Source organism: Meriones unguiculatus, chromosome 6, assembly GCF_030254825.1.
Source record: "Meriones unguiculatus strain TT.TT164.6M chromosome 6, Bangor_MerUng_6.1, whole genome shotgun sequence".
NCBI lineage: Eukaryota > Metazoa > Chordata > Mammalia > Rodentia > Muridae > Meriones > Meriones unguiculatus.
In genome coordinates, this window is record NC_083354.1 from 82,923,465 (window position 1) to 82,949,267 (window position 25,803).

General features: G+C 44.4%; 1 protein-coding gene across 1 annotated transcript in view; it reads left to right on the forward strand.

Moving 5' to 3' along the window:
* The first annotated feature begins 1,575 nt into the window (after positions 1–1,575).
* Positions 1,576–25,803, forward strand: part of Depdc1b (DEP domain containing 1B) — a 69,166-nt gene continuing 44,938 nt past the window's right edge. The window contains exons 1-2 of the mRNA XM_021632760.2: positions 1,576–1,694; positions 8,288–8,553. Of these exons, the coding sequence (XP_021488435.2) occupies positions 1,647–1,694; positions 8,288–8,553 (314 nt within the window). The 5' untranslated portion in view covers positions 1,576–1,646. The remainder of the gene's footprint in view (positions 1,695–8,287; positions 8,554–25,803) is intronic.

Here is a 25,803-nt window from a genome sequence, read left to right on the forward strand (position 1 = left end):
ATAGGGTAGGATGAGGTGGGAGAATTCATCCTTTTTCATCAATCTCTCTTTTTAAATTTGTATTGATTTATTATGTGTGTGTGTACCTGTGTGTGTCTGTGTATAAGTGCCTGAGCATGACACAGTACATCTGTGAAGGTCAGAACGCAACTTGTGGGAATCAGTTCTTTCCTGCTATCACGTAGGTCCTCTGGATCAAACTCAGGGCATACACTGGCCTTAGCAGAAAGTGCCTTTACTAGCTGAGCCATCCCTCCTCAGGCACTCAGAAAAATTTACCTGAGCATGTCCAGGCTGTATTTTGTATCTTGTTTTTTTTTTTTTTTTTTTTTTTTTTTTCTTCTTTTAATGACCCACTGGAGTTTAATTAGGGCTGCTTACACGAGCATGGGTGTGGGAAAGAAAACAGATGACATCTCCTAGCAGCCACTATCTTCCAATCATCCCCTCACTAGTGGACTCGTGTGCCCTTCCCCGTCGAGCCCGAATGTTGGCAGGCTCCACGGTGTGCAGATCTTGAACAAGTAAACAAACTTGCTGTGAGTTCATGAGGGCAGCCGCCTTATCAGCCTTCTCACGTCCAGAAGACAGCTCCTCACAGCCCTCCTCCCTATCCCCATCTTTCACCTCATTCTTTGCACCCTCTTCTACCATGTTCCCGGAAGGGGGTTGTTCGTATCAGTGTCCCAGGCTCAGCCCTGTTTATTCTCATCGCTCCCACCAGTTTTGACTGTTTGAAATAATCACTGTCTGTTGAGTTAATCACGTGTCCATTGCATATCAGCTTCTGTGATCAAGGTGGAGTTGTTCAGCACTCTCCCATCCTTGTTTTCACGGAGATATCCAGACATAGATTCACAGTCAGTGAGTTAAGGGCATATAGTATGGAGGATGGTGAAGTCATTTGTCTCTCTCAAGAGTCCTAAGTCGGACCAACAATACCCAAGGGCTGGAAGTGTGTAGGCGATTCAGTGCAGAGAAAACACGCTAGTCAACCCCGTAAACTAAGGACCAACAATTTCAGTCAGATTGCTAAACAGAAAACTTCAGTTTAAGGAGGAGGAGAATTGCTGTACTTTTTCAACCGAACACAACAGAAGCTGAACAGGGCCTCCTTATCACTCTGACAGTCCCTCTACAGTCCTCACTAAGGCGGAGTGCCTAGCTTAGCTGGTTTTTAAATGTTCCTCCCCTTGGAGAGCTTGGAGAGTAGACAACTCGCTTCCTTTCACCACCCACTTCTTTCTCTGCAGCTGGCTCTGCCCTAGGTGCTGACAGGACACCTAGGCTTGGGTCACCGGGCTCTAAGGCGGCAGAGCTGGTGTGCCAAGTGGGCACGCGGCGGCGACAGTCCGATTAGGGTTTGGGCAGCGCCATCCAGCGCGGGCCGGCGACACCCTGCGCGTTCAGTCACGCCCGCGAGTGTCCCGGCCGCGGAGGAAGCTTGTCTTCCTCCCTGCAAGCCGAGGGTAGAGAAATCCCGGACAGCACGGCCCCGCCCCACGACCCCGCCCCCTCACGCAGTTCCGGTCACGTGCCCTCGCTTCGTCCAATCAACGCCCGGAACCTCCGGGCTTGGGATTCAAACTGCAGCGCGGTGCCGGGAATCGGCTCCGGAGTTGTCCCGCTACCGCTGCGGGTTGGGGATGGAGCACCGCATCGTGGGGCCCGGGCCGTACCGGGCCACCAGGCTGGTGAGTGACAGAGGGTCCTAGCCGACCCGGCGCCGTCGTCACCACCGCGATCCGGGCTGTGCGCGGTCGTGGCGGGACCGCAGGTGCCGGTGGGCGAGTGTCTGTCGGGGTCGCGGCTCCTCACCCTGCCTGCCCTGCAGCGGGCAGACGGGGCCTGGAGCGTGCCCCACCGAGGTGGCATGGCCTTCATCTGTCGGCGGTGGCTGGGCTCTCGGCTGGAGACCGCGCCTTCTGCATGCACGGCAGGCGATCGCGTTCTTCTTTGTCCCCGGGACCTACTCTAGCGTCTAGGACTGGATTGACCGTGGGTGGAGCCCCGAGACCACCCTAATGGTGTATCGCTTGCGGATTGCGGTGATCCTGGCTGGGTGTGTCTCCTTCCTGAGCGGCGCTGTTGACACCTGACGAGGGTTCTCTGTAACGGTGCACAGCGCCGAGGTGGCTCGCCCCTCTACGGTTCCTGCCGCAGGCGAGTCAGGGGTTAGTGCTCACTTAGGGAACCACTCTGATAGGTAGTGTGGAAGCTCTGCAGATGCTCCAGGTTGAGTCCCTTTCTTGTGGGGACAAGTTGTGATTTTTCAGAGTCTTGCCTGATCTGTGTTGGTTCTCGGAGGAAGTAATTTTAGGACCGCGGAATAGACTCAGTGTTTTAGAGGACTTCGAGATCAGTCTGTGAACACTCTCAGCTGCCTGTACCTTGACATCAAGTCTCACCGCTCTCTATACTCTGGAGAAGGTGGGGATGAGCATCCAAACTCTAACTCACCTTTCAGACTCATATGCTTAGAGACATAGTTTCCTTTCTCTCTAGAACCAGGTAGCCTGTGTCTCTGGAATCAAGCCACCTTCGGTGGACGGGAAACTAGGTTTCAGGCTATTTCTTCTTCGACTTATGGGAGCACTTGGAGAAGCCAATGAAGATTATGCATCTTCTTCACAGAAAATAGCGCATGTCACATATGGAGTTTCTCCTAAGATTTTAGAGACTGTGGTATTGTTTCGTTTGGCTGAAAACACCAAATATTTGCTTAGGGTCATTGGTCTGGACTGGACTCATGTCAGTGGTTCTTCCTACGGAGATCACTCATGTGTCCCTATCTGGTGATTTGACTGGCGCTGGATGGTGTCACGTGGTACCCTGGTTCTCAGTGTTAGTTGAACCAAATGTTCTGACAGGTTTGCTCAGAATCTTCAGTGGTCTCCTGGTGCCATGGTTTTAGCTGGTGACGTTTTTACTTGGCCAAAGCAAGTAAAAAGGCTGAGTCTAGAATCTAAAAATTTACTTTCATTAAAAAGATGACTTGTTATTATTGCTGTGTATGTGTGTGTGGGGTGTGTTTGTGTGTATAGAGGTTAGAGGACAACTTTGGGAAGTCATATCTTTCCTTCCAACTTTATGTGCAAAGATCAAACTCAGGTTGCTGGCCTAGTGTAGCAAGCACCTATCTGCTGAACCATCTTGCAGCCCCCATTTCTACTTTTTAGTGTGGAGAGGTGATAAAAGTCACGTTGTTAAGGAGCCTGCGAAGAGGATTGGAGGCATCATTGCACAACCCATTGAACACCCAGAATGATCCATTTATTTAAAGAAAGGATAAAATAAATAATAATTTTAGGTTTTCTTTAGGGCTAGTTTCGCAGAGGTGTGAATGGTGATGACAAGGAAAAAAAATAGTCTCAGAAGTGGTTATTTTCTAACTGCTTCTGCAGAAGCGGTTATTTCCTAACTGCTTCTGCAGAAGTGGCCCCGCCATTTACACAACTTGAGCATTTAAACTGCTATCCGGTGATGCATACAATTGAAAACTTAGGAGCTGGAAAGTTTTGGAAATTTCTATTATTCAGATTGCTGTTTTCTGTGGGTGACTGAAATCTTGGATAAGCGTTGACGATTATATCTTCCCTCAGGGTAGAAAAAAAAGAACACATTTCTTCCTCTACACAACTTAGTCCCAGTACTTGTTCAAGCAAAACAGACTGTATCTTGGTATGGTGAGTCTTTACCCTGTCTTACAGTAACAATGAATATAATAATTGGAACTGTTTTCAGTGTCATTGTGGTGGCTTAAATAAGAATGGCTCCTAAAGGCTCACTACTACTTGAGAAAGTTTAGGAGGTGTGGCTTTGTTGGAGAAGTTGGGCCGTTTTTGGAGGAAGTGTGCCTCTGGGGCTGGGGGTGTGGGGCTCTGAGGTTTCAAAAGCCAGGCCCGGCCCAGTATTTCTCTCTTCCTGCTCCCTGCTGCCCCAGATGTAGGACTCTCAGCTACGTCTCCAACACTGTGTCTACCTGCGTGCTGCCCTCCCCTGCCTCGATGGTAATGAGCTAAACTCTGAAACTGTAAGCAGGCCCAAACTTAATGCTCTGTTTTGTAAGAGTTGCCGTGGTCGTGGTGTCTCTTCACGGCAAAAGAGCAGTGACTAAGAGAGTGGTCTTCACAGAACTGTATGGGGTGCCTTTTTTCATGGTTGCAGAGGTGCAGTATGTAGATGCTACTGGAGTCTCTCTCACATCCGTAAAGAGAAATACTTTATTTGGATGCTTTTAGCCCCTACCCCCCATGACATTCAAGCCCAGTTTAGACTAGTCAACTAATTAGAAAAGTATGTGGATAATTAATAATAATAATAAACCCTTCAGTTTTACCAGAATTTTGCAGATAATCAATTTAGCTTTCAGTTTTATTATATGAGATACCTAATGTTAAATATTAAGAATTGGAAGATACAGTGAGTACCAGTTTTTTTCCCCCCTAAATGTGAGGGTTGCTATTACCAGAAATTACCATTGTTATTAAAAGTAAAACCTGCCAATATTTTAGGAACATAATCCAGCTGTGCCTTAAAGCTTTTAATAAATAAATATTTTTGTGACTTGTTCTCTCTTGTCCTTCAAGGTTTAGCCTTTCTCTCCCTTTTCCTTGGCTCTGCTCTTCTTTCTCTCAAAATCACTCTGTTTCTGTCTCTATCCAGGAAGAGCCTGAGAATCTATTAGCCTGGAGATTTTCTTTTCTTTTTTTTTTTTTTTTTTTTACTTTTTGGTTTTCTAGACAGGGTTTCTTTCTCTGTGTAGCTTTGGCTGTCCTGGATTCACATTTAGACCAGGCTGGCCTCGATCTCACAGAGATCCACCTGCCTCTACCTCCCTGAGTGCTGGGATTATAGGTGCCCGGCTTGCTGAACTTTCTTATAGGTATAACAATTTCATTTTCTAAAGCACTGATGTCTGTCTTAAAAATAAAATTTTACAGGTTAGGTAAATTTTTATGGTAAAAATTAAATGACAGACCCGATTCATAACAATATAGGAGCTAGTCAGCTACTTATTCATCATCATTGAAACAACTGTCATTAAAAAAAAAAATCACTTAAAAATAATTTACGGAAGACCTCCACTGAGCAGTTTTGAACAAATCCCTAACTTTTAGGAGGGTGGTTACTATCGACATGGTTCATGATAAGCCGGGTGAGAAAATGTTGTGAGAACTTGTGAGACAGCCTCAAGGAAACAAGACAAAGGTCTAGTGACCTCTGTGGGTCCATTAGGTGGATTGTGCTTGGAGTGTGCTTTCATGCCCATCCCAGGTGCAATAAAGAGGAGGGGGTTTACTTTAGATGACCCATCATCTTACCCATTATTTTTGAGAATGATGCTTCTAAACATGAGTTTTCCTCATAACTGTATACGGCCCAAACTCATTTGAACATCTCTCATGACCTTGCCTAACCCTCAGAATATAAATTGTCCGATGCCTCGAATAAAGGCTCTTACATGAGACTTTAGTCCATCTCCTTTTTAGTCTTTGCTCTCCTGGGTTCACGACACCAGAAGAACAGTTACAGTTACTATGAGGATCACATGAAGGCACCGCGGGGAGAAAGGCTGGAACGTGCCTGCTGCCTGAGGAACGAAATGATGGCCATCCATTCACACATTCACATCCTAGAAGCGAAGAATAGGCAAGAGCCTCCTTGCGCGGGTGGGATTAATTCCGAGGCGTGGCAGGAGCATCGCTGTGGTGTTCTTGCTGTCTCTGGCATAGGCTGTGGAAAGCTGTGAGTGTTTTTATTTAGTGACCGCTCTCTGATGTTTGCAGTATTCACTCACTGCTATCTCTGTCATTTGACTACCGGGATGCTGGGATGCTCACTAGGTCATTGCTGTGTTCATAAAGCTCCCAGCAGGAACTAGATAAGTAGCTCCCTTATTCTAGACCTACTCAGTTCCTGACTTTCAGTCACTGATGCAGTTTCACTTGTACACAGGGAGGAAGAGGCTGAGTTGTCTTGACATTGAGATCTGAGCTCTGGTTTTTGTCTGTGGAGGGTCGTAGTGGCTCATGGTATTCTTTAAGTCGCATTTGGGAGCAGAAGGAAACGAGATGTTTTATGACATTTAACGTGTACCAAACCTTAAATAAGCAGTTAATGGAAGGTCTGGGATTAGAACCCTGGGCTGGCCCAATACCTTTTCCCCCATTCTTTAGAGATTGATTCTGTCTTGTTAAAGGGGTCCAACATCAAGTTCAAGGCCAGGGTCACTTTGCTGAACTAGAGTAAGTCACTATGCACTGATCTGACACGTTGGCCTCTGTAAAGGTTCATAAACCAAGTGTAAGAAGGGGCCACATAGTTCTTTGATTTGACTGGAGTGTATTGAGCCAGCACCTTGAACATGCTACCCCGTTTCTTAGCAGGCTGACTGTGGAAAACACCTACCTACCTCCACGGCTTTCTTTTGATTCTCAGGCTAGCCTTGAACTCACATACCTCTTGCCTTAACCAAGATAGTATGGTACATGCTACCACACCAGCTAGCTTCCATGATTTTTACATATCAGAATCTCAACTTCTTTGAGGTGTAGTTTGCTATAAATTTCTACAGAAACATGTTGACTGGTAACGATAAACTACACACTTATTGACAGAGACTGGACTGAATCCTGGAGACTCAGTTTAGGGGTCTTCTCTGTATACTTGCTCAGCTTTAGTGGCCACACCCACTCCGATAATAAAGGCAATAGCGACATGGGGGTGAGAATTACTAGGTACCTTCTTCCAGGCAGGCACTGTGACAGGATTTTCATTTTTATTTTTTACATCTCTGGTCTTAGTTGTTTTACAATGGGAGATACGTAGGCTTGGCCAGCAGTGAGTATGAGGCCAGCCTGCTGGCCATTAGCTGAGCAGGCTGTGCTCTCAGTCACACTGGGCTTCAGAACCTGAGCTCTGTCTAGTCAGTCTGCTGTCTGTCCTTGTGGCATCTGAAGACGCCATGCCTAACTAAACTGTGTTCTTCTAGAAGAGCCTCACAACCAAGCATCCTCTCAGGCAAGCAAATGGCGTAAGAGAACTTCACTGCAGCAAAAGAATAGAAGGTGCTTTGCAGTTCGTGTGTATGATTGGAAATGTCTAGTGATTCCTAACAAACATCTTTTTTTTTTTTGTTAAAGGTTTTTCTCTACTGTCTTGAGCTCTTTTTTTTATTTTCTTTTTTATATATATATTTTATTTATTTATTATGTATACAATGTTCTATCTGCATATACACTTACATGCCAGAAGAAGACACTAGATCTTATTATAGATGGTTGTGAGCCACCATGTGGTTGCTGGGAATTGAACTCAGGACGTCTGGAAGAGCAGGCAGTGCTCTTAACCCCTGAGCCATCTCTCCAGCCCTGTCTTGAGCTCTTTAGCATTGGCAGTGTGTCATTATTATCACATGGAACTCTCTTCTTTCCCCTTGTGATTCTTCTCACACAATGAACAATCTATAAGTGTTTGATGAATGAAGTCTTAATACACAAGGGACTTCTGGAAACGAATTATGTGCAGTGGGCTAACTTTCGGGGGGTCGGGTTAGGCAGTGTTTCACTATGTAGTCTAAGTTGGGCTTGGGATTTCGTATGAATTCCAGGCTGGCCTTGAACTCAGAGTTCTCCTGTCTCAGCTTCCTGAGTGCTGGGCTTATAGCAGCATGCCACACTGCGCCCAGCCATGAGCTCAGTTTAACCAGCACTAACCACCACGGCTTTCACGCCTGTGAATTTCACCACTTGGCCCTCTGGTCGTGTCTTCCGTAACTATTCCTTGAGTGAAAAAAGGAAGAACAACCCTTGACAAGCTGCATTTTGCTTGTTTCTCTTCTGTAGTTAGGTTCTGCGCTTGCTTCAGCTGTAACAAAACAGCCATAATGTAGACTACTCTTAACCCTTTCTAAGTTGTGTGGCATTGATTACATTCACATTATTTCGTAATCATTGCTTCCCACCATTCATTTCTTCCAGCTTCAAGAGTTTGGAGGCTACAAATAGAAACCCACGCCTCCTTCTATCATTCCAGTGTTTGTTGTTTAAAAAAATTTTTGATTTTATCTGCCTACACATTTTCCCACCTACCAGCCTGTGACCCCATCAGTTTGTGGGACAATCTGTTTATCATCTAACTAGGGTCTTGTTTAAGCTGAGTACTCTCTAGTCTTCAAGCAGTTTATTAAGTGGAAAACTGCTGTTCCTTGATTTAAATATTTGGGATGTATCAAGCTTTAAAGAAATGCTAGTCTGTGACTCAATGCTCTGTGTCCTTTGCCTAGTGGAATGAAACGGTGGAGCTTTTTCGTGCCAGGATGCCATTACGGAAGCATCGATGTCGCTTCAAGACTTACGAGCATTGCTTTACTGCGGCTGAAGCTGTGGACTGGCTGCATGATCTTCTGAGGAACAGCCAAAACTTTGGACCCGAGGTAACTCGCAAACAGACAATCCAGCTACTAAGAAAATTCCTCAAGAATCACGTTATTGAAGACATCAAGGGAAAATGGGGCCAGGAGGATTTTGAAGACAACCGTCACCTCTACAGGTAAATGGCAGTGTGTGAACTCTGAAGAAGGAATCCGGGGAGAGTAAGTGCATCTGGGCAGCATCTGGAAACTTCCTGAAGTGAAAGAATTCACTGTGTCCACCGAAGCGGTGCTGCTGTTTGTAGTGTGCTAAGAGCCTCGCTGAATGGGCTGTTAAAATAAAACCAACCGCAGTTTGTCCTGCTCAGTCAGAGCACCACAGAGCAGGCTTTTGTTGCAATGATTTTCCAGTAAGGAAAAGTTTTCCACGCGTTCTGCTTGCCTCGAACGGTAGGGGTGCTAAGTTAGTACTTCTAGAATACCAGGAAGGGCGAAACAGTACTGGGCTTATAGTAACTTAGTACTTCCAGAGTGCCTGAAGGGGTGAAACAGTACTGGATTTATAGTAACTTAGTTCTTCTAGAGTATCAGGAAGGGTGAAGCAGTACTGGGCTTATCGTAACTTAGTATTTCCAGAGTGACTGAAGGGGGAAACGGTACCTCTGTGTTTAGCTCTGCTGAACCCTGAGGACTGGGATACGTGGGCAGACTCTCTGGTCTTGAAAAGCTCAGGGAACAGGTGTGGGATTGTGTTAGACCTCTTTAACATACTGAGCCTGCCTTTCTCCATAGGACTTGCTAACTATGTTATGATGTGGACATTTACCATCAGGTAATCTGAGGGAAAATGGAGATCTCTCTCCTTATAGTGCATACTCACTGAACATTAGGGTATTTGATGGCCGGAGGCCAAGGAGACTTACCTGATAAAAGAAGACCAAAGCAGAAAGAAGTCACACAAGTCCAGAAGGAGCTGTTTTATTTTGTGTAGAAGCCTTGTAGTGCCAAGGACCAGAAAGAGGTCAGCAGAGGGGACTGCAGACTCTTGTCACTTGTTTTCCATTATTGTAAGAGAAGAACAAGGACCCTGATTACAGCACATTAATGGGACCCACGGCTGTGAGCTAAGAGATGTTGCTCTCTTATGCCCGAGCTGTTCCTTTGTTTCCCTCCTAGACTAGCCTCCATGCCCAGCAGAGCAGGATGAAGGTGGTTATGAGCATGCAGGGCTAAAGACGGGTGCTGCTGCACTTTTCCTCCCAGGCCTCCCTGTGGGACCTTAGAAGCCGCTAGTGCCCAAGTCAGGATTGTCATCTAAGCAGCTAGTTGTCTCTGCGTGGCAGTTATTTGCTGATCTAACTTTAATTAGGGTCTTGGATGGTCTCGGCTTGTTCTGAGTGGGATCAAGTCTAGTCCTGGACCCACGTGCCAAACTGCATTGGGGGTTCTGAAGTGATTACGCTTTTGGGAGCTTCCTTGCTTGTACCCATCAAGGGTTAGTAAGAACCCTTCTGAAAGGCTTCTCTGGATGAGTAAGATGCAGTCTTTCCTAGTGTGACTTTAAATAGGGCATCTCCCATCGAGTCCCCGCAAGGCTCTGGAATCCTCAGGAGAACACCATAGGAATGTATTCCCGGAGCTGACCACTGAGCACTGATTGCTAGGATATTTCATTTTAGTATTAGGACTTAAATCATGCATCCCCTTTGATAAAAGAATCACAGGACAGATGATGTTTCCATGTTTCCAAATATGATAACAAATATGATGTTATCATCTTTGTCCTTCAGGATCCACCAAGTATTAGTTCCAGGCACTCCCCATGTATCCACAAATTGTCATATTCTAGAGTTCCTTATGTAAAATTTAGGATTTGCATATAACCTGCCCTTTAAATCCTCTCTAGAGTACTTACAACACCCGACATAAGCACTACACAGATAGTCGCTGTGCGTTGCTATGTAATAATGACCAAGGGCACATACGTTCCATCTAGATGCAACCACTGTATTCCTGCCTACACAGATCGCGAGCAGGGCAGGAGCTGAATGAAACGTGAGGCGAGTGTGCTGGCGAGAGACAGAGGCTGTGTGAGGTGTGGGCTACAGCAGTAACTTTTGACTCGTGCGCTTGGCATACAACGTGGTGCATGGTAAAGTCAGGTTTCGCTCTTTGGACTTTCTGGAAACAAAACAAAAACAATTTTTTTTTCTTTTTTTCTTTTTTTTTTTTTTTAATCTTTAAGATGGGGCCTTGCCTTGTTGTTTGAGCTGGCCTTGAACTCCTAGGCTCAGAAGGGATCCCTCTGGGTTAGTGTCCTAAGGAGCTGGGACTACAGCTAGGAGCCACTGCACCTGACTGGAAGTTTTCTTCACATACTTTTGAGCCATGCTTGGGTGAATCTGAAGGCAGAACTCATGGCTGTGAAGGGCTGATTCTAACGATCTTCTCACTCGTTTCTTAGTTTTGGTAACAGGAATGCTTTTGAGTCACAAGCAGGGCAGCATTTTGTTATTTAGCATCTGAAAACTCACTATCGCTCTTCTTTCCCCCCTGCCTGGGAATTCCATAAATTAACCACTGACTCTGGCCAGTTATCTAGATTAGTCTTGGATGGAGTCTCTTTACACATGTAAATCATTGGTGAAGGTGCCCGTGACTTGCATTGAGAGCAAGCTAATGAGCGTACAGTCAGCTGTTGTGCATGCGCAGGCTCATGTGCCTGGTGCTCGAGGTGCATTGCGTGCTAGTGCTCTGCAGAGGGCTACCTTTGGTGTTCTGAGGGGTGTACCACCAGCTCCATTCCTCGGGTGAGGACAGGAAGCTGAGGAGCAGAGTATAAGCCATGGCAGGTTAGATTTGAAGTGGACGGAGAGTCGGTGCTGGTGGAATTGAGGACATACTTCAAAAGATCCAGATTTCTGGAAGGAGTCCTTCTTGAATAGTCCAGAAAGTGCTGGAAAGGACAAGGAGGAGTTCTTGTTGGATAGAAAGAAACAAACATTCCAGAGTACGCCTGGGTCTTGCAAAATCAGTGTATAATTTGTCATTTAACTCAACTCCTGAAAATGTAGTGATATTATCCGTCTATTATATGATTTATTCTCTCTCTCTTTTTTTAGAGAGAGTCCTGTGCTAGGCTGTGTCAATTTCCACAAGATGAGGTTGACATAGATTAGCAGATAAGCTGGTGGTGAATAAACACAGAGACTCCTAAGGAATGTTTGGTGTGGCCAGCACATTTGTAGCCTGTTGTGCTCGTTTTTAAACTTTTTTATTTGGGGTTCCTTAAACCTTCTCCCCTCCAACCCCCCAACCCTAGGTAGGAGAGAGAAGGTTAGTGGGGAGAGGGTTGCAGACCCCTTAAGCAAACACAGCAAGCAGTCTCCAAGCCAACACACCGTCTGTCTCACTGCCACATTGCCCACGCCACACCCTCTCTTTTTGGGCTCTCATATTTATATCCCTCAGAGTCCTAGACCACGCCCCTGTCTGTGCTCCACAGGGCAGGCTCTTACCAGCAGGCAAAGACCACGCCCCGCAGGAGGCAGTTATCAGCTGTGGGCAAACTAAAATCCCTCACTTGGGATTAAAACAAATCCTATTTACATAACATAACTGCGTTTTTAAAGAAACGGAAACTTCCGTTACAGTAAACCAAATAGATCTTGCGATGCCTCAGTAACTGACAGATGCCTTAAGAAACTGTTCTCAAATGAAGGAGGTATGGGCAGCCTTCAACCTAAACATTCTTCTAAATGCAGCAAAGTGGGATCCCGAGTCTGTGTCGTTAGAGAAAGTTACATGAATGTAAACCCTCAGTTCTCTTTTTGTCTTTTTGTTTGTTTGTTTTGTTGTTTCTGTAGTGATGGAGATCAAGCCCAGAACTATATGTCTGGAACCTATGTGTTCTAAAGAGAGAAATTACATATATGTGTTGAATCATCTTGTAACATGGAGGAAAGAAGCCCCCATTTTGTACTTTCTAATGGGAGAAGCACTTAGCTGCTTGTAGACCAGAGCATGATTGCGCTGGAGTCTGGCTGACCCTTGACTTGCTCCCTTTACTGGTGGGTAGAAGGACTCCAAGCTTCAATTTTTTTATTATTCATTTTTAAAACCATTTTTTTTCAAGACTTTATTTTTTAATTGAAAATATTTTTCTACACAGTGTTTTATCATATTTTCCCCTCCCCCAATTCTTTCCAGATCCTTCTCACCTCCCTAGCCACCAACTTTATGTTCTTTCTCTCTTACAAAATTAAACACCCCACAACAGAAATCAAAATGAGTAACTAAAAGATCAATTAGACAAACAAAACAAGCAAAACCCCCAACAAAGCAGAATGTGACAAGTCTACAGGAAATACTGTTGAGTTAACTTTGTGTTGGCCAGCTACCCCTGTGTGTGGCACCTGCCCTGAAGCATGGTTAAAATATCCCGTGAGACCCCATTGGAGAAAACTCAGTTTTGCTTCGCTAATGAGTATCCATTGTAGACAGCTTCTGGATTAGGGGTGAGAACCCATGTCTACTTCCCTTCTCAGTGCTGGAACCATCGGGCTTCAGTCTGTACAGGCTTTGTGCATGCTGCCACAGTCTCTTTCAGTTCCTATGTAGACCAGCAGCCTATCAAGACCCAGGCTCAAAATGAAAACAAGTTTTATATTTCAGATTCCTTTTTTCCCCCCCCCATATGGGATGCTTTATCAGAGAAAATCTATATAAATATTCTGTGCTCTAGAAGACTGTGAACGCTTCAGGTCTGAAGCATTTTGAATGAGGGTGATGTTAAAGTGGAAAAAGCACAGACACATAAAACAGTGGGGCGCAGTAGAGCTCAGAACAAATACAGATAAACAAATGTATACAAATACAGTCATTTGGTAGAAAAGGATTAGTCTTGTCAGCAAACGGTTTTATCAGTGCTGGGCATTGAACCCAAAGCTTTGTGCGTGTTAGGAATGTCCTCCACAGCTGAGCTACACACTTGCGTGCATATCAAGTGATTTCCCAACAACTGGACATCCAACTGCCTACATGGGAAAATAATTCACAATGAGGCCCAGCCTCGACTCACAGACTATACAAAAGCTAACTGCAAGTAGACCATTGGTTTAAGTATAAGACCAGATTGTTAAACCTTGAAGTTAGGCAAAGAGTTGTTAAGGTGGGATACCAAAAGCACCTGTCACAAAAGAAGAGATGACAAAGGGTTGGTGAAGATCCTTTCCCAATTTGTAGGCAGTTGTTTTGTTCTGACAACAGTGTCCTTTGCTTTACAGAAGCTTTTCAGTTCATGAGGTCCCATTTATTGATTGTTGCTCTTAGAGCTTGTGCTGTTGGTATTCTGTTCAGGAAGTTGTCTCCTGTACCAATGAGTTCTAGGGTATTCCCCACTTTTTCTTTTAACCGATTTAATGTGTCGGGTTTTATATTGAGGTCTTTGGTCCACTTGCACTTTAGTTTTGTGCAGGGTGGTAAGTATGGATCTATTTGCATTTTTCTACATGTAGACATCCAGATAGACCAGCACCATTTGTTGAAGATGCTATCTTTTTTCCATTGTATGGTTTTGGCATCTTTGTCAAAAATCAGGTGTCCATAAGTGTGTGGGTTTATTTCTGGGTCTTCTGTTTGGTTCCACTGATCCACCATTCTGTTTCTATGCCAGTACCATGCAGTTTTTATAACTGTTGCTCTATAGTACAGCTTGAGATCAGGGATGGAGATACCTCCAGAAGATCTTTTATTGTAGAGGATTGTTTTAGCAATTCTGGGTTTCTTGTTATTCCATATGAAGTTGAGAATTTTTCTTTTCAGGTCTGTAAAGAATTGTGTTGGTAATTTGATGGGAATTGCATTGAATCTGTAGATTGCTTTTGGTAAGATGGCCATTTTCACTATGTTAATCCTGCTGAGCCATGAGCATGGGAGATCTTTCTATCTTCTGATATCTTCTTCCAATTCTTTCTTCAGAGACTTGAAATTTTTTTCATACAAGTCTTTGACTTGCTTGGTTAGGGTTACACCAAGGTACTTTGTGTCATTTGTGGCTATTGTGAAGGGTGTTGTTTCCCTAATTTCTTTTTCAGCCCTTTTGTCTTTTGTATACAGAAGGGCTACTGATTTTTTGTAGTTAACCCTTTATCTGACAGAGGGCTAATACCTAGTATATATAAAGAACTAAAGAAGCTGAAAAGCAGCAAACCAAGTAATCCAATTAAAAAATGGGGAACAGGAAACAACCTAGGAATCTGCTACAGAGGGCCTCTGAAAGCCAGAAGAAGAAAACAGGAAACAACCTCAGAACCTGCCACAGAGGGCCTCTGAAAGCCTCTGCCATGCAGACTGTGAAAACAGATGCTGAGCCTGATGGCCAACTGATGGGCAGAGTGAATGGAATTTTATGTAAAAAGTGGGAAATAGTAAGAGCTGGAGAGGACAGGAACTCCACAAGGAGAGCAACAGAACAAGAAAATTTGAACACAGGGAACTTCCCAGAGACTCATACTCCAACCAAGGACTATTCATGGAGATAACCTAGAACCCTGACAATGCAGCCACTTCTGATGAGAACTGATAGACTAAGATCAGAAAGAAGGAGAGGAGAACCTCCCCTATCAGTGGACTTGGGGAGGGGCATGCATGCAAAAAGGACGGGGAGGGTGGGACCGGGAGGGGAGGAGGGAGGGGCTTATGGGGGGATACAAAGTGAATAAAGTGTAATTAATAAAAGTTAAATAAAAAAAATTAAGAAACTTAGTGAGCAATAGACCTTAGCGAGTAATGAGGTAGCAACATTGATTTGTTTGTTGTGGCAAATGTGCTGCACAAACCTAATAGAAACTTGCTGTGTGAAAAAAAAAATGGGGAACAGAGCTAAACAGAGAACTCTCTGCAGAGGAATATCGAATGGCAGAGAAGCACTTAAAGAAATGCTCAACGTCACTAGCCATCAGGGAAATGCAAATCAAAACGACCCTGAGATTTCACCTTACACCCATCAGAATGGCCAAGATGAAAAACTCAAGTGACAACACATGCTGGAGAGGCTGTGGAGAAAGGGGAACCCTCGTCCACTGCTGGTGAGAATGTAAAATTCTACAATCACTTTGGAAATCAATCTGGCGCTTTCTCAGACAACTAGGAATAGCACTTCCCCAAGATCCAGCCATACCACTCCTAGGCATATATCCAAAAGAGGCTCAAGTACACAATAAGGACATTTCCTCAACCATGTTTGTAGCAGCCTTATTTGTAATAGCCAGAAGCTGGAAACAGCCCAGATGCCCCTCAACTGAAGAATGGATGCAGAAATTGTGGTATATCTACACAATGGAATATTACTCAGCAATGAAAAATAAAGAAATCATGAAATTTGCAGGTAAATGGTGGGACCTGGAAAGGATCATCCTGAGTGAGTTGTCCCAGAAGCAGAAAGACACACACGGTATATGCTCACTCATATAGACATGTAATAGAGGATAAACCTATTAAAATCTGTACATCTAAAGAAACTAATCAAGAGAGAGGATCCTGACTAAAATGTTCAATCCCCATCCTGAAAGGCAAAGAGGAAGGACATCAGAAGAAGAAAACAGGGAACAAGCTAGGAACCTGCCACAGAGGGCCTCTGAAAGGCTCTGCCCTGCAGACTATCAAAGCAGATGCTGAGATTTATGGCCAACTGTTGGATAGAGTGCATGGAATCTTATGTAAGAAGTGGGAAATAAGATCTGGAGAGGACAGGAACTCCACAAGGAGAGCAACAGAACCAGAAAATTTGAACGAAGGCATCTTCCCAGAGAACTCATACTCCAACCAAGTACTATGCATGGAGATAACCTAGAACCTCCGCACAGATGTAGCCTATGGCAGTTTAGTGTCTAAGTGGGTTCCATAGTAATGGGAAGAGGGACTGCCTCTGACATAATCTGATTGGTCTGCTCTTTGATCACCTCCCCCTGAGGGGGGAGCAGTCTTACCAGGCCATAGAAGATGACAATGCAGCCACTCCTGATGAGATCTGATAGACCAATATCAGAAGGAAGGAGAGGACCTCCCCTATCAGTGGACTTGGGGAGGGGCATGCGTGAAGAAGGGGGAAGAAGGGTGGGATTGGGAGAGGGGGAGGGAGGGGCTTTTGGGGGATACAAAGTGAATAAAGTTTAATTAACAAAAAAATGAAAAAAATAAAAAACTGTATATTAAAAAATAAATAAAATAAGTACTGTTTACAAAAAAGAAAAAGGAGATGACAAATCAGAAAAATGTCTGAATGGAAAAAAACGTTGCTATAAGACACCACTGAGAGCGTGGAGAGAAGGCTGAGTTGGCTCAGCGGCTAAGAGCACCTGTTGGTATTGCAGAGGACTCAGGTTCCTTCCCTAGTTCCCACATGGCAGCTCAGAAGTGAAACTCCATTTCCAGCGATCTGAGGTGCTCTTCTGACCTCCAGACACACACACGGTGCCCATCCACACACGCAATGGAAACCTCTTGTACGCATTAAAAACAAAACAAAACAAGGAAATAACAAAAAAGAGGACAAGAAGACAGATAGCAGGGAGAAGTATCTGCACACCATATATGTGACAGCGGACCAGTACCAAGAACATGTGAAGAGCTTTTGAACTCAGCAGCAATAGAGCAATAGTTCAAAGAAGGAGCAAGAGGTCTGAACAGATGCTTTTAAAATATACAGAGAGCAGGCGAGCATAACGGCCTTTAACGTTGCAAAGCTCATGGAGATGCAAGGTAAGGCCACAAGAGGATGTTCCTAGCTGTTGCAATGGCTAAAATAAAAGTTCCAACATGTCAGGTGCTGCTGAGATGAAGAGGTTGAAACCTCCTTTACCATTGGCAGGAAGCCTAGGTTGGCAGTCACTTTGGAAAACTTGTTGACAGCTCCATAAAGAGTTAATAAATGTAGTCGATCTCAGTCAGCATGCCTATGGGATATTTCCCCTAGAGCAATGAAATCTAAGTGTACGAATGGAAAGCTTAAGAAATGTTTACACTGGCTCTGTTAATAATTGCCAGCAACTGGGAACAACTTCAGTGGCCCATGGTTGGATGAACAGCCACAGTTCACCTACAAATCGGAATGCCATCTAGTTGGCGAAGAGTGTTCCACCACACAGTGAGAGAAAGAATGTTTGGAGGAGCAACGAAGCTATTTCTTGGGGTGGAGGTTACACAATGTGATTGTGTGTTAAAATTGATAGGATTATATTACACCCCAAGCCCCCCAGTCAACTTTCCTGTCAGCTAGTAAGTGTAAATTTGAAAAGTCTTATTTGAATCTCTGGTGCCAGAAACTCAAGAAGATGTTTTAAGATGTGTGACCTCGTAGACATTTTTTTGTGACCCTGTGAAACACTCTTGCATCACTCTCTTGTAAAGGACCTGCTTTAGTTACCACACCTTCAAATGGGTGGACTATTTACTCCCTCTAGTGGATGCCTTTTTGTTAATAATAGTTATATTTGTGATTTTATATTTCTTTCACTACTCATTTCATAAAGTCCATGAAAATCAATTTTTCAGGCACCTTGAGCAAATGCCCATGGTGCTAAGACCAACAAAATGTGGGAACTGGAGGTTCAGAGACCTCTTTTCATATCTTAATTGAATAGAGGGAAAATATCTAAGATCTAGTTGGTCAGTTGAATTTGGGGGCATAGAGAGTGGAAGGTATTCCTTTCTCTTTCTTTCTTTCTTTCTTTCTTTCTTTCTTTCTTTCTTTCTTTCTTTCTTTCTTTCTTTTCTTTCTTTCTTTTTCTCTTTCTCTCTTTCTCTTTCTTTCTTTCTTTTTTTCTCTCTCTTTCTTTCTCTCTTTCTCTCCCTTCCTTCCTTCCTTCCTTCCTTCCTTCCTTCCTTCCTTCCTTCCTTCCTCCCTCCCTCCCTCCCTCCCTCCCTCCCTCCCTCCCTCCCTCCCTTCTTTCTTTCTTTCTTTCTTTCTTTCTTTCTGAAATTGGCACAAACACCAGAAATAATCTTTTGCTCGAGGTTTTTTTATTGCAACATATGATCTGCTTTTAGTTTTGGCAATAGTAATTTTTTAAAAAAAAGAACAAGTAAATTCATCAGATTAATTTGCGTCTATTGATGTTTTTGTTTTAGATGTATTTTTTGTCTGAAGTTGACCCACTAATTGTGTATTTGATGGGTGTGGCATTTCAGTACAGCAATAATGCACTATGCTTGTGACCAGATCCCATCCACTGGCACTTGTGTCACCTCAGGCATTGTCTTGTCAGAGACATTAAAAATCCTCCCTACCAATGTAGAAATATCCATTGATTGTGTTACCCCTAGTCACTCTCTTGTGCTATAGATCTCTACAAGGGATTCCTCCTATCCAGCTGGAACACTGAGGGTTTAGAAGTTAGACAGCCTCCCTGGTAGGCAGACACATGGGGAGGGGGCCATGGCTGGGTAACACCGATTGCAGGCTTCTTTCTCACCCTCCTGACTCGAGACAGAAGTCTGGCAGGCCTGCTGCTGCTGGACTGACGCAACAAACTCAAAGCTGGGTCAGGTCATATTTCATAACACTTGTGGGCCAATCAACCATCCCGTCTCTCCTAAAAGGACCAGCCCTACATCTGGGGAGGAAAACTCTTCAGAGACTTAAAAAACCCACTCTTGGGAGGAGACTGGAGTTTTTGGCTTCCTGACCTCCCTCTCTGCAAGCAGAGGGTCTTTTTCTCTGGGTTTCTGTTGCATGTGAGTGTTTCCACCCCCAATAAACACCTTTCTTCCACTGCCGACTCTGTGCTCCTGTTGGTAGCGTTTAAGATTTCCCCACCACTAGCTGCTGTGCTCAAAATTTTTCCTTTAGCTGGCAGAGAAAATGAACCTGACCAAGACCCCTAGACTATATTGCCATTGTCCATCCTCTCTCTAACCCAGTGATAGGCTGGACATGTTCTTGCTTTCGTAGTTATTAGTTTTTGCAGCTACAGAATCACAGGTTGGTGAGATTTTTCATTCCTTCCTCCCCTTCTTGTCTTTCTCTAATGTTTTTGGTGATGCTGGGGCTTGGACCTAAATCTTCATGCTGTGTGCTCTGCACCGAGCTGTATATCTATACTAGATCTATACTAGATCTTCAAAAAAGTTACTGTTTTCCTTAATTAGTTTTCTAACTATTTCATCTATGCCTGTAGTTTATTATTTCTCTAATGTCCCTCTCTTTTTCCCATCCCTGTCAACCCCCTTCCTTCCTATAAGCCCCTTTCTTGTATTCATGTCTCTTTATCATCATCATCATCATCATCATCATCATCATCATTTTTTTTTTTTTTGTGACCCATTGAATATAACCAGAACCCTCTGTGTGGCTGTGGGTGTGACACTACCACTGGTGCCTACTTGGTTATAGAGTGGTTATAGAATGAAGCTGTGTCTGCTCTTCCTCTAGAATCCATCCATAACCAAAAACTCAGCAGGGGATGGAGGGCCCCACAAACTCCTCCCTGGTCCACGATTGATGGTTGCCAGGCCCAGTCTTACACAGATCTCAGTGTAGGTAGCTGCAGCTGCTGCGCCATCATGATTGCAGTGACTGTGATAACATTTCACGACCTTTCTTATCTCCAGGTTTCTGCATTCTTCCTGCTTCCTCTTTCCTTGTGTCCCCTTGAGCCTTAGACTTAGTCTATTGAGGACTGAAAACTCAGCCATTAATTATTCTCTTGAGTACCCATGAGTCATTGCATCCACGTCTTTGTTCATGGCAAAGAGAAATTTTTCTCTTTAATGCTCAAAGAAGGCACTAGATGGCAGAAAGACCCCCCACCCCCACGGCCATCAATTGGTAGAGTTAATGCTGTGAAAATGACCAAAAGCACTTAACGAATGAGCACAACCCTAATTAAAATCTCTGTGCCATTCTTCAGAGAAAGAGAAAAACAATCTTAAAGTTCATGTAGAGACAAAAGAGCTTGGGTAGCCAGGGTCAGTCAGCAAAAAGAATGCTAGAGGTGTTAACATATCAGATCTCAAATTATATTACAAAGCCGTAGTAATAAACCAAACACATAAACTGATTTTTATTAACACACAAAGCATTAGATTTCGTTATGACAATTCTTGAACAGTTTTTCTATCCCTCCCACCCCTTCTCTCCCATTTCCTTTCTCCTTTGTATCCTCTCCTCTCCCACGAGCCTTTCTTCCACTTTCATGTCACATGCGTCCTTTTGCCTACCTACCCCCTTCTTCAATATCCTATTTCCTTTTTATGGTCAGCTATCTAATTTCATAGTCTCTACCCACTCTCACACCGCTTATTTACATACATGCAAAAGTTAGGATCCACCTCTAAGAGAGAACCTGGGATTGATTTTTGTATTTCTAAACCCAGGTTGCTTCATTTAATATAATACTTTCTGGATCCTTTCGTTTTATTGCAGGTTTCATTTTCCTATATGGCTGAATAAATTACATTGTGTATAGGACCCAGAGTCTCATGATTCATTCCTCTGCTGATGGACATATAGGCTGGTTCCCATTTCCTTGCTCTTGTGGATACTGCAGCAATCAGTGTGGATGTGCAAATCTCTTGTGGCAGCATACAGAGTCCTCTGGGTACGTAGGTGCCTGGGGCGGTATAGCTGGGTCATATGGTAATTATATTTTTAGGTTTTTGAGAAATGTTCATAGCAGCTTCCATAAAGGCAGCCATAGTCAACGACAACTTTAAGGCTCTTTGATACTGTGTTGTGCCATATAGCCCTGGCTGGTCTTAAACTTGCTACACATAGCATGATGCTGGGCGTGAGCTCAGAGTCCTCCTGCCTCTGAGGGTTGGGGTTGCAGGTATGTGCTCCTTGAACAGTTTTTCTATCCCTCTCACCCCTTCTCTCCCATTTCCTTTCTCCTTGAAGGACCTTTTTCATTATTCTAAAGACTGAGTATCCTGCTTCGCATCCCAAGGCAGAAACTGTAACATGATTCCTTCTCTTTCCGACTCTGAAATGAAGAAGATAAATAGACGAAACAGCATATTTAGTCAATTACCTACAGGAATCCATAGCAAATAATAATAACAACAACAACAACAACAATAATAATAGTAATAATAATGAGAATTGCTATACTGGCAGTCCATGGCATGACTCATCTATTTTGCTTGATCTACATGGTAATTTTAGTTACTGTTTTATAAGTCTTACCATTTTCATGTTTTCTATTTTTGTACGGTAATGCTTCCATATTGTTCAGATTTTACAGAGTACAAAAGATACATACAATGAAGAGCCTTCTTCATGTCTCTCTCTCTCTCTTTTTTTTTTAAGTCAAGCAGTTCCAGTTCCCCAGCATCACTTAACATTACTAATTGTATCCGTGTCTTAAAAAAATGATGCTGCTACCAGCCAGATCTGGTAGTGTGCTTGTAGCTCCAGCTACTTGAAAGGCAGGTGGATCACTTGGATCCTGCCTGGGCAATGTAGTGTGAGCCCTATATTAAGACAGGATGGTTAGGAACGTAAGAGGCTCTGATGGCACACACACTCTGGTGGGCATACTCTCTATCATTTCCCTTATGATTACGGTTTCTGCCTGGCTTAGGCAGGAACTGCGTCTGGGACCCTGTCAGTGTAGTGCTTTGGGAGAGGAGAAGGAAGATCACTTCAGTAGGGGCCTTATGGGTGGGGTAGGATCTGGATGGTAAGGGATGGGAGTGAAGAAGGTAGAGAAAAGGCTGCCAGTCAGAAACACACTAGCCTGTTAAGCTCTAATATGACAAGTAGGAGGAGACAGACAGGCTGGTCTGAGGAAGTCAAAGGGATGAATTTGGTGGAATTTATTAAATTTATAGCTACGGAATAGACTCTTTTTAAAGATTCATTTTATTTTTTGTATATGAGTGTTTTGCCAGCGAGTATGTACATATTTGTGCACCCGGGTGTCAGGTCCCCTGGAACTGGAGTGACAGGTGGTTGTGAGCCAACATGGAGGAATCTGGGTCCTCTGCAGGAGAAACAAGTGCTCTAAACCCATCTTTGCATCCCTTAGAGTAGACTTGGACTTACAAAAAAGCAGCCAAGGCAAGAAAGAGCTTTGAGGAGGGATGGAGCCCAGGTTATGTAACAGTTACGGCATCGACTGTAAAGCAGAGGAGGGCTGGGTATTGTCTGAGTGACACTGCCAGTGTGGATGGAAGGGCTTCTATTTTCGCTTCCTCGCAGGCTAGCCTCGTCTAAGATCTGACATTCTGTCCTTTGTATCATTCAGGAAATCTAGTTTTTCATTTAGACTCTTTAAAAGAAATTGCGTGTGTGTGTGCGCGCGCGCGCGCATGTCCGTTCAAGCATGCGTGAATGCATGTATGCATGTTTACGTATCTCTGTGTGTGTGGAGGTCAGAGGACAGCTTGTAGGAGTGATTTCTCTCCTCCCACCATGTGGGTCCCTCGTCTTGAACTCAGGTAGTCAGGATTGGAGGCCTTTACCCGACGAGCCGTCCTATTTAGAATTTTTATCAGTATTTTAACGTTTCCTTATTGAGGCTTGGACTCTAATCTTAGTCTTTTTAAAGCCAGTTGACAATCCAGACTAGCTTTTAGCTCTTCATAAACATCTTTAGTATTTCCTGGGTATTTGTGATACCTTTGTTCCTAGTTAGTGTCTCAAGTATGGAGCCCTGAGAAGTGGGTGAACATCTCAGGGTCTTTCTACCTCTCCTCTGTGTATCTCACAAGGGTCAGTAATGAGCAGCCAGGTTGGAGTTCTGGAATACTGGTAAAAATTTATACGTACATATGCTCATGTTTGTAAGGGATTTTAAACTTTTTTGTTGTTTTGTTGTTGTGCCACTCATCCTAAACCTTTCTGTTTGCGGGAGCTCCTGTATGGGTCATTCTTGGTGGGAAGGAGAGCCATGAAAGTGAAAGCCTGAGTGATGGAACCCACGCTCTCTCTCCCTCCTAGCACATGGCCTGCTCCTGGCTGTTTAGCTGTCCCCACCCAGGACTCAATCTTCATGCAAAGGGAAAGGACTGCTTGGAGCGTCTGGTGACAGAAGTAGTAGCCTGTAGGAACAGTGACGGAAGCACACAGAGATGTAGTGCCGGTGCTGGCTTTGGGACCAGCCTATTCCTAGGGCATGGTCCCACCAGTGGTTCTGTGTGTGCCACCTGCCCTTCCACCTTTGTCTCTGCTTCATCTCTTTTCGTCTTGTTCTCTAGCTCCCTGTTGATTCTGTGACCTAGCAGAGTCCTTTCTAGGTAACTTTGCCAGGACTGGTTTCTGTTGCTTACAGCTGCAAGAACCTACTCATCGACCAAGCGATGGCTGCATAGAATGTAAAGCTGGGCCAGCTTCTCAGGCCTAGGAAATCGTGTGTGGACTGTCTGAAAGAAAGCAAAGCAATGACTCATACCATTGGGCAACACTCGGAGGCGGGAGGGATGCTTAGAGTTCCCTGTAAGCCTGGAGGCATGGGGGGAATCTGTCGAGGGCAGGAGCTTGGCCAGTTGAACCCTGGGCTGAGAGTTATACACGGAGCTGTTAAATCTGTCTGACTCAGAGGTTAGAAGCCACCATTGCCATCTTCCGATGCAGAAGCTGCCTAGGTGTTGGTAGCCATGCCAACAGGATGTTGAAATGTGCCGTTCTGATTCAAGCCAGGTGAATCCTGATTGCTGACACAGTTTTGTAACATCCCTTCTAAGGGATGTTGATTAATTCATTAAGGTGATTAATTCATGCTAATTTCAAACCTGTGAGTTGCTCTTCTGTCCTGACCCTGAAATGTTTGTGTTTCACACTCTCTGCCAGGTTTCTTTATCCATCTCCTCTGTATTTATGTTTTATTCACTTGACCACTACCCCTGAAATTGCATGTCCTGGAAATGGCTATTTTCTCTGATCCTTAGCTATGTTCCTCTATGGATTCTCACTGCCAGTTTTTATCCACCAGTGTCAGTAGAGAACGGAGCTGGAACTCTGACTTCTCCTTCCCTGCCCCTTTTAGAGAGAGCTCTTTTGACTTGAGAGGAAGATTGCCCAGGAGAACACTGGAGGTGCTATTGACACAGAAGGAAACAAGGGCACGTGGGTGCTCGTTAGTCCTTCTCTATTCACGCCAAACTATGGCTCCCTGAGAACTGTGGGAATCTGCCTTGAGATGTAGCCCGTAGGATGAGCTGTATTGCAGTTGCTGGGAGGTGGAAAAGACATTCTAAATATGTGGAGGTGGCACGCTTGTAAACTAGGAATGGAAGACGCCCACAGGTGTGTCATGCGAGCCTCAGAAACACAGGCGACAGGACATATTTAAGCCACTTATGTCAGCCTCTTACCAATTGCTTTACTGAAACTTAGGCTCTGATATGAGGGGAACTATTGTGTACGCGTAAAACTTGAAAAAAATGTAAGCTTAAGTTTTGAACTGTTTTTTAAGCTTTAGTTTTATTACTTATGCAATGGCTGAGTATACCACAGTGCAGGTATGGAGGTCATTTTATGAGGGGTGATTCCATCTTTTTATGATGTGGGGCCTTGGGATCAGTCTCAGGTCATCCGGCTTAGAGTTAAGTGCTTTTAATTGCTGAGCCATCTTCCTGGCCTGGTTCTGATTTGTTAGGATTTTGTGTTTAGATGTGTGTGTGTGTGTGTGTGTGTGTGTGTGTGTCTGTTAATTAGATTCCTATATATGCTGCTTTTCTCTGTTTTCTGTTATCCTTTCTCAAGCATTTGCCATATCTACTTTAGCTACGGTGATGCTCAGCACAGGAACTGGGTATCCCTTTCTGCAAGTAAGTTAGGAAAACAAGCTCACGAACCTCTGTCTTTTTTAGGGTTTCTACTGCTGGGAAGAGACACCATGACCACAGCAGCTCTTGTAAGGAAGCATTTAATTTGTTAGCGCTGGCTTACAACTCTTATCATCAGGGCGGGAAGCATGGCGGCACACAGGCAGACCTGGTGCTGGAGACGTAGCTGAGAGTTCCACAGCCAGATCAGCAGGCAGCAGAAAGAGAGTGAGACATTGGGCCTGGATCGAGCATCTGAGACCTCAGAGCCAACCCCCCAGTGACAAGCTTCTTCCAGCAAGGTCACACTTCCTGATAGTGCCACTCTCTATGAGCCCACGGGGGCCATTTTCATCCAGACCACCACAAGCCTGATCTTTTGTCCTGGAGCCTCTGACAGGACATGGGTTCAGGGCTGCTGCAGAAAGATCAGCTCTGCCTGAGTCCCTCAGAAAGGTTTGTTTTCAAGGCGCCACTCAGTCGGATCATCAGCAGGTGTTGTACACGAGGAAGGCAATAAATAAGTGGGGTGTCGTTACACAGGGAGTGGTGGGAGATAAGGGTGTGGGAGACCTTTCTTTTTATCTAGGTGTCTCCATAACCCAAGAGGAAACCTAGTGTGTGTTGAGAAAAACAGTCCAAAGGTCAGTCTGAGAAGA